At 43.2% G+C, this 8,426-nt stretch overlaps 1 protein-coding gene and 1 long non-coding RNA gene across 3 annotated transcripts; both read left to right on the forward strand.

Moving 5' to 3' along the window:
- Positions 1-4,141: 4,141 nt before the first annotated feature.
- Positions 4,142-4,986, forward strand: LOC149984578 (uncharacterized). Its single transcript, XR_016494686.1, has 3 exons — positions 4,142-4,404; positions 4,669-4,808; positions 4,915-4,986. It is a non-coding gene; the product is annotated as an uncharacterized LOC149984578 (long non-coding RNA).
- Positions 4,987-5,048: 62 nt separating this feature from the next.
- Positions 5,049-7,877, forward strand: LOC149984579 (uncharacterized). Of its 2 annotated transcripts, XM_090229503.1 has the most exons (11): positions 5,104-5,188; positions 5,312-5,457; positions 5,547-5,627; positions 5,749-5,895; positions 6,013-6,062; positions 6,195-6,245; positions 6,338-6,424; positions 6,518-6,616; positions 6,710-6,790; positions 6,901-7,005; positions 7,446-7,877. In XM_090229503.1, exons 6-11 carry the CDS (start codon positions 6,198-6,200, stop codon positions 7,548-7,550), a joined length of 525 nt encoding a protein of 174 aa, XP_090085629.1. In that variant the 5' UTR covers positions 5,104-5,188; positions 5,312-5,457; positions 5,547-5,627; positions 5,749-5,895; positions 6,013-6,062; positions 6,195-6,197; the 3' UTR covers positions 7,551-7,877. The 2 variants fall into 2 exon arrangements, with proteins under 2 accessions (XP_090085630.1, XP_090085629.1); XM_090229504.1 differs by lacking the exon at positions 7,446-7,877 and having other exon boundaries at positions 5,049-5,188; positions 6,176-6,245; positions 6,901-7,106.
- Positions 7,878-8,426: the final 549 nt, after the last annotated feature.

Raw genomic sequence — 8,426 nt, forward strand, 5'->3', positions numbered from 1 at the left:
CTTATTATTGGTGTCCTTTAATAGTGGTTTCTTTGCAGCAATTCAACCATGAAGGCCTGATTCACACAGTTTCCTCTGAACAGTTGATGTTGAGATGTGTCTGTTACTTGAACTCTGTGAAGCATTTATTTGGGAAGCAATATGTGAGGCTGTTAACTCTAATGAACTTATCCTCTGCAGCAGAGGTAACTCTGGGTCTTCCATTGCTGTGGTGGTCCTCATGAGAGCCAGTTTCATCATAGAGCTTGATTGTTTTTGCAACTACACTTGAAATATTCCGTATTGACTGACCTTCATGTCATAAAGTAATGATGGACTGTTGTTTCTATTTGCTTATTTGAGCTGTTCTTGCCACAATATGGACTTGGTATTTTACCAAATAGGGCTATCTTCTGTATACCCCCTACCTTGTCACAACACAATTCATTGGGTCAAACGCATTAAAATGAAAGAAATTCCACAAATTCACTTTTAAGAAGGCACACCTGTTAATTGAAATGCATTCCAGGTGACTTTCTCATGAAGCTGGTTGAGAGAATGCCAGAGTGTGCAAAGCTGTCATCAAGGCAAAGGGTGGCTACTTTGAAGAATCTAAAATATATTTGGATTTGTTTAACACTTTTGGTTACTACATGATCCCATATGTGTTATTTCATCGTTTTGATGTCTTCACTATTTTTCTTCAATGTAGAAAATAGTAAAAATGAAGAAAAACCCTTGAATGAGTAGGTGTTCTAAAACTTTTGACCGGTAGTGTAGAGCCTTCATTGCTTTTTTTCCCGTGGGCTGTGGTCCCCCTTGTCTGAATTTGGTCAATATGTCCTCCAAAATACTTTATAGCCCACTGTGGCAAAGACTATACTTTCAGGAGTTAAACAACACACTAAAAAAATAATTCTTCCAACCTAGCTAGTGACTTTATAAAGAACAATATTTGGTATTTTTATTTTATACTATACCAACGATATAGGAAAGCATCTGCTGGTAAAATAGCCAAAAACATAAAATGATGAATTCAAGGTTTACAAATATGCCCAATCAATAGAACATTATGTCAGAAAACAATAGTCTAAACCCAATGTCTCTACCATATATGGTTGAAAAGTTACCAACGATTTACTCTGAGAATTTAACCTCACAACACCAATTATGGAACACATACAACCAAGTGCGGTGCAGTCTAAACTAGTAATGGTCACAGCAAATGATCGTTATTATTTCATCAACACTGTCAAGTACAAGTATATGAATGTTATAATATTGTAGAGAACAAGCTAATGATTAATTCTATGTAATTTCTAATGACATCAGGCAAAGTAAACGACGTTTGGAGATGAATTTCTGGGCTCCCTCTTGAATGGACCCTTTTTCTCTCTACATTGTATAGCAAGTAAGTGAATATATAAAACGAATGTCATTCATCAGACGCTTTTATCCAAAGCGACTTACAACAAAACCTGCTGTCGTTTATGTATGGGTGGTGACGGGAATCGAACCCACTACCCTGGCGATGCAAGCGTCAGGCTCTATCATGGTCATGTGTGCACCTCAGCCACGCTCAAGGTTCTAAACGATATCTTAACCGCCATCAATAATAATCAATACTGTGCAGCCGTATTCATTGACCTGGCCAAGACTTTCGACTCTGTCAATCACCACATCCTTATCGACAGACTCAACAGCCTTGGTTTCTCAAATAATTGCCTCGCCTGGTTCACCAACTACTTCTCCGATAGAGTTCAGTGTGTAAAATCGGCTTCCTGTAGTCCGGGCCTCTGGCAGTCTCTATGGGGGTGCCACAGGGTCCATTTCACGGGCCGACTCTCTTCTCTGTATTCATCAATGATGTCGCTCTTGCTGCTGGTGAGTGTCTGATCCACCTCTGCGCAGATGACACCATTCTGTATACTTCTGGCCCTTCTTTGGACACTGTGTTAACTACCCTCCAGACAAGCATCTCTGGACCTTGGCACCGGTTCACCGCTGCTACCGATTGGCTATAGTTGCTAACACCACTGCCACGAAGCTAGCACCAGTTAGCCGTAAGCCAGGCGCATCTCACGGCTAGCAAACTAAATTCTACAATACCTCTTTCGCCATCTGGCTTGGATTCTCTGACACGGCCCCCCGCCGCACCACCACGACTGGTCTGCCGACGAATTACTCCATCCGCTGTGCCTTCAACCGGCCTCCATCGGAGGGCTACTAACTTTAAACGCCGTGTCGCCCGAGTGCTAGCGTAGTGGCGGCTCCCCTGTTCCATCTACTGCTGCCCTCTAGACACTATGATCACTTGGCTACATATCTGATGCCTGCTGGACTGTCCATTAATCACGGTACCCCATTCTGTTTATTTATTTTTTATCTGTCGGCCCCAGCCGCGAACTCAGGCTCTGTGTGTAGTTAATCCGACCCTCTCTGCCTAGTCATCGCCATTTTTACCTGCTGTTGTTGTGTTAGCTGATTAGCTGTTGTTGTTTCACCTGTTGTTTTAGCAAGCTCTCCCAATCAAGACCTGCGATTACTTTATGCCTCGCTGTATGTCTCTCTCAAATGTCAATATGCCTTGTATACTGTTGTTCAGGTTAATTATCATTGTTTTAGTTTACAATGGAGCCCCTAGTTCCACTCTTCATACCTCTGATACCTCCTTTGTACCACCTCCCACACATACGGTGACCTCACCCATTACAACCAGTATGTCCAGAGATACAACCTCTCTTATCATCACCCAGTGCCTGGGCTTACCTCTGCTGTACCCGCACCCCACCATACCCCTGTCTGCGCATTATGCCCTAAATATATTCTACCATGCCCAGAAATCTGCTCCTTTTATTCTTTGTCCCCAACGCTCTAGGCGACCAGTTTTGATAGCCTTTAGCCGCACCCTCATACTACTCCTCCTTTGTTCCGCGGGTGATGTGGATTGCACAACGGAGAAGGTACGGTGGGATTCGAGACGGTTCTGATTTAGAATATGTGGACAACTACAAATACCTAGGTGTCTGGTTAGACTGTAAACTCTCTTTCCAGACTCACATCAAACATCTCCAATCCAAAGTTAAATCTAGAATTGGCTTCCTATTTCGCAACAAAGCATCCTTCACTCATGCTGCCAAGCATACCCTCGTAAAACTGACCATCCTACCGATCCTCGACTTTCGCGATGTCATTTACAAAATAGCCTCCAAAACCCTATTCAACAAATTGGATGCAGTCTATCACAGTGCCATCCGTTTTGTCACCAAAGCCCCATATACTACCCACCACTGCGACCTGTACGCTCTCGTTAGCTTGCCCTCGCTTCATACTCGTCGAAAAACCCACTGGCTCCAGGTCATCTACAAGACCCTGCTAGGTAAAGTCCCGCCTTATCTCAGCTCGCTGGTCACAATAGCAGCACTCACCCGTAGCACGCGCTCCAGCAGGTATATCTCACTGGTCACCCCCAAAGCCAATCCTTCCAGTTCTCTGCTGCCAAAAATCTCTGAAACTGGAGACACTTATCTCCCTCACTAGCTTTAAGCACCAGCTGTCAGAGCAGATCACTGCACCTGTACATAGCCCATCTATAAATAGCCCAAATAACTACCTCATCCCCTACTGTATTTATTTTATTTATTTATTTATCTTGCTCCTTTGCACCCCAGTATTTCTACTTTGCACATTCATCGACTGCACATTCATCTACTGCACATCTACCATTCCAGTGTTTTTAATTGCTATATTGTATTTACTTCGCCACCATGGCCTATTTATTGCCCTACCTCCCTTATATCACCTACTTTGCTCACATTGTATATAGACTTGTTTTTCTACTGTATTATTGACTGTATGTTTGTTTACTCCATGTGTAACTCTGTGTTGTTGTATTTGTCGAACTGCTTTGCTTTACCTTAGCTAGGTCGCAGTTGTAAATGAGAACTTGTTCTCAACTTGCCTACCTGGTTAAATAAAGGTGAAATAAAAAAATATAAAATATCAACTGAGCTACGAAGGAGCACGTCAACATCACTAGAATGATGACAAGCAATTTTAACAGATTCTAAAGGAATCATAGAATTCCAAACTAAGGCAACACAGTTGTCAATTTTGTAAACAAACATTTTTGAACGTGTGTTGCCAAGACACATCTAACCAACGTTCTATGGAACGTTTTCTGTGCGAAAACAACAACTTCAGCTTGCTGCTGACAACAAACTTGATTGATTTTTGAGACCTGAGATAGAACAATCGACTGGAAAATGCCTGGGTACTTTTCAGGACTGGCGGAGAGAGTGCGTGGACGTTGGCGGCCTACTGCGTCGACAGGTTGTTCAAATTCATTTGTGGCTTGTTTTTCTTGTCTTTTTCTGTTTTGCAGGGTTCGTGGTCGTCGACAGGTGGACAGCGACTTCGAAGAGCGTATGTGGAGTTTAAAACTCTTATTTTACTACATTTAACAATGTCATTATAATTTGCGAAATGTTGTGTCTTTCTATCATTCAGACTTGGCAAAAATGCTTGTGCTAGAGATGTTGTAGCTAACTAGCTTGCTAGCTAACATTAATGTTAGTAACTGTTGCTAAGCGATCGATTTTTGCTACCTAGCCATCTAGTATTAGCAATCTTTCTACGTTTTATGTCCTAACAATAGTTTATTTTATATTCCAATGTTCCTCATTTTAGAAACAACTGTCCTGGATGAGGTCCAGTTGGATGTGCCATTAGATGATGTGCCAGATGTTCCACAGCTGCCAGTCCTCCTTGATGTCCAGAATGCTGCTATCATCCTTGAGGATGTGCCAGATGTGCAGACTATCCTTGAGGTACAATTTTCTGAAAGTTTGGGGATTTGTGTTTGAAAAATATCCCAGATATTCAAGTTGTGTCCCTTTGACATGAAACAAATATCTTGTCTGCTTTCTGCTTTAGGAGGCCACTGGCAATTGGCAGTTGATTCCAATTAGGTTCAGCCCCCTGTACTGTGGGCCTGTTGTGATCAGGGTAAGAGACCCCCCCCCCCCCCCCCCCCCCCCCCCCCCCCACACACACACACACACACACAGTCACATCACGGTTACAATGTTTACTGTTTCCAACATGAATGTATTGAAATGTGCAGAACAATGCCGGTCCGGTGGTTAAAGCTTGGAGAACTTTCCAGTTCATCAGCCTCATCATCACCTACATCTGTGGGGGATCCCAGGTATGTGTCTTTGTAACTACCTAATCCTAATCTACATTGTTAGTCATTTGATCTTGATAGAAATGTGTCACAGCAATTGCTGAAGTGGTTTTGTTGATGTTGTCTTGTTGTTTATCTCAACAGCAGGTGGTGGTGAGGATGCACCACGTGAGACGGGTGGGAGGCCTGGAGACTCAACTGATGTGGGCCATCTCCAAGGAGACAGCCAGGCTTAGTCCGGAGGGCATCCTCTACTGTGCCACCAAAGTGCAGTCATCACTTGGATCCAGGTAAAACGTAAATACTACTGAAATAGTATTAGATTAGTCTTTTCTTCACTTATTCCATTTGGCCTTAACACATATTCTCTCTCTGTCAGCGTGTGGCTGGCAGGGTGACCCACTATGCGTCTCACCTCCGCCACGAGACGTCTGTGGACATGACACTTGGCTGCTACCAGGTAAATAAACTATTTCCTATGTATATAGACTAGACATTACTGGGCATTTTTGCATTAGATTTGGTGTGTTTTCTAATAACGTGTGTGTGGTAAACAGGTGTGTTGTGTGTGTTTTGATCAGCAGACTGATGTCTCAGTGGTGTATGCCACTCTCCACATGGGGCTGGACGGGCTTCTCTCTTCAGCGTGGTCGGAGGCTGCCTCCTTCTCTACGCCCACCACTCAGCAGTTCACTGACCCAGAGCCTGAGGGCCACAACTGCTATGAGGTCAGATGTTACACACACATACTATTGACTAGGAGCATTAAGATCCTTCCATTGACCGATTGTGTGTTATGTCATTGCACTGGTCACTGATTTTGAATGCTTGTTTTGTTGTCGTAGGGCTGGGAGGAGGACCTGCTGCCTGAGGAGAGGGAGGTTCCTCTGCTAAAGTGAGTTCCTCTAAATGTCTGTGTAGTCTGGGCTTGTCAGATGCTGAAGGATAGTGGTCATAATGCTCTTATCCCCTATTTGACTCTAATGGTTGACATGCTCCATTCCCTCCCTTTCACCTTACCACCAAGAGAATGGAGGACATCGCCCTGAGGCTCGTCTCCCTGCGCCAGGCCTTCACTGTGAGTGGACCCACTTTTCTTTTTCTCTCTGTGACTTCTTGTTCTGTCTCATAGAGGAAGATGTCTCACCCTAACTCTTCCCTCTTTCCTAGACCCTGCTTGGTTCCACTCTGAGCAGGAACCATCTGTTTGTGGCGGGAAAAGTCCTCCTGGGCACACTGGTTCAGGCCAACCACATGGTAACTCACAAACTCATTCTCTTTCAAGGGAAAGAGAGCGTCCCTGAGGGGAAATGTGTTCTGTTCACTAAGATGCTCCTTTCTTTGTCATAGGACGAGGCCAAGTTCATCCGTACCTATAATGACTTTGTGGACTACCTGAGTGACCCCTCCAAGCGGAATGACATTGAAAGGGAGCTGGCTGAGGCAAAGGTGAGTTCATTAACTCTTTCAAGTCTCACTGAGTTCTTCCACATGCATGTATTTTATACATCACAGTATTCACAACGTGTTTTCTTGTCCTAGATCCATCATGTGAACATGATAGATGTCCTCTTTGAGCTGGTGTTGTTTGGGATGATGACAGCTCAGAAGTCCCTGGTGGTGGTAAGTAGCATCTCACTGGTACATGTTTTGATATCTCTCTATTAGCAGTTTCACTTAAATTCCTCTTCTCTTCTATTCTCTCCTCTTTTCCCCTCCTTTGTTTCCTTTAGCACCCTGGTGGGTTCGTGGAGTGTCTGTACGCTCCCCTGTACTCCTTCCTGCCCACTGCTGCCAACATGGAGCCAGAGGCTGACAGATACCTGCTGCTGCTCAATGTAAGAGTCAAGAGGTCCTGTTTACTTCCATATTCTTAGTGTACTTCCTTTTTATTTTTCATGGTTAACCAGGTTCCAATGCCATTTTCGGGGGAGTATTTCTAATTGTCTCTCCTCTTGATAAGCTAGTAACTCAGAGCCATTTTCTATGTGTTGTGTGGTGTTCTCTTCAGGGCGGGCTGAAGGCTCTGCTAGATGACATGTTTGGCCAGCAGCTGGCCTGGTACTTTAACCCAGAGTCTCTGGTCACTGAGCTCTCCAGCCTCCTGGAGTACCACTTGGAGAACCTCATGGCCAGCATGTAGTCCTACTGCAGGGACCACACTCCTTTCTCCTTCTCTCTCTCTTTTGAAGGAATTGAGGACTTGATGTGCTTTGTTGAACCCTGATTAGTTAACACCCATTAATTTAATGTATTCTCTTGTTTTCTCTCCCCACAGGATTCTTGTGACACTTTGCCACCCAACAGGGATCTAGACACCAATGCACTACATTACATGTCAATTAAAAATGTGGTTGTTGTGTTATCCTGTTGTGCGCCTTGAGTGTCAGTCCCCTTAAGCACATTATTCCAATATTTCTGAGCTCTGAATTGACACAATGAACACTTTTGCAAAGATGTTCAGTTAAAAATAAGAGTATGAATGACAGTAAACATATGACTTGGATTGTATGCATAATAGTGTAGTAAACAAAATCGCTCAGCGTGGGGACTTTTGGTGTTAGGAAAGTGTCCGTTATAAGTCTCCATGGCACGTATCACTTCATTATCTTGTTGGTAATAGTGAAAATGCCTGACAGTCCGCATTGTAATGGTCTAACAGGTGTTCTTCATTTTGTTTCTCACATTAAACAGACATTTGAGAACGGCATTGCTTACAGTTGTACCTATGACGCACACACACTAAAGCTGTACAGTGAGTTGTAAAGTCAGTTTCAATTATACATATATATACAATCTCGGCTATTTGCATATGTACGACCGTCCAAACTTGACCACACACACATTAATGCTAATCTCTCACACACAACAAGACACTGAATGAGCAGTTTATTCCAAGTGAGTTTGAGTTTGAATTAAGACCCGAAGAATGAAATCAATGTGTGGATGTTGATTGGACAATGTATATGTATACCATATTTGCAATATCACAATATATACAGTACCAGTCAAAAGTCTGGACACACCTACTCATTTATGGGTTTTTCTTTATTTTACAATTTTTTACATTTTAGAATAATAGTGAAGAGATCAAAACTATGAAATAGCACAATTGGAATCATGTCGTAAGCAAAAAAGTGTCAAACAAATCAAAATATATTTGAGATTCTTTGAAGTTACCATCCTTTTCCTTGATGACCGCTTTGCCCACTCTTGGCATTCTCTCAAACCTTTTCATGGTGTAGTCACCTGGAATGCA

This window comes from Oncorhynchus mykiss, chromosome 3 (assembly GCF_057628025.1).
Source record: "Oncorhynchus mykiss isolate SJ-2025 chromosome 3, ASM5762802v1, whole genome shotgun sequence".
Classification (NCBI taxonomy): Eukaryota; Metazoa; Chordata; class Actinopteri; order Salmoniformes; family Salmonidae; genus Oncorhynchus; species Oncorhynchus mykiss.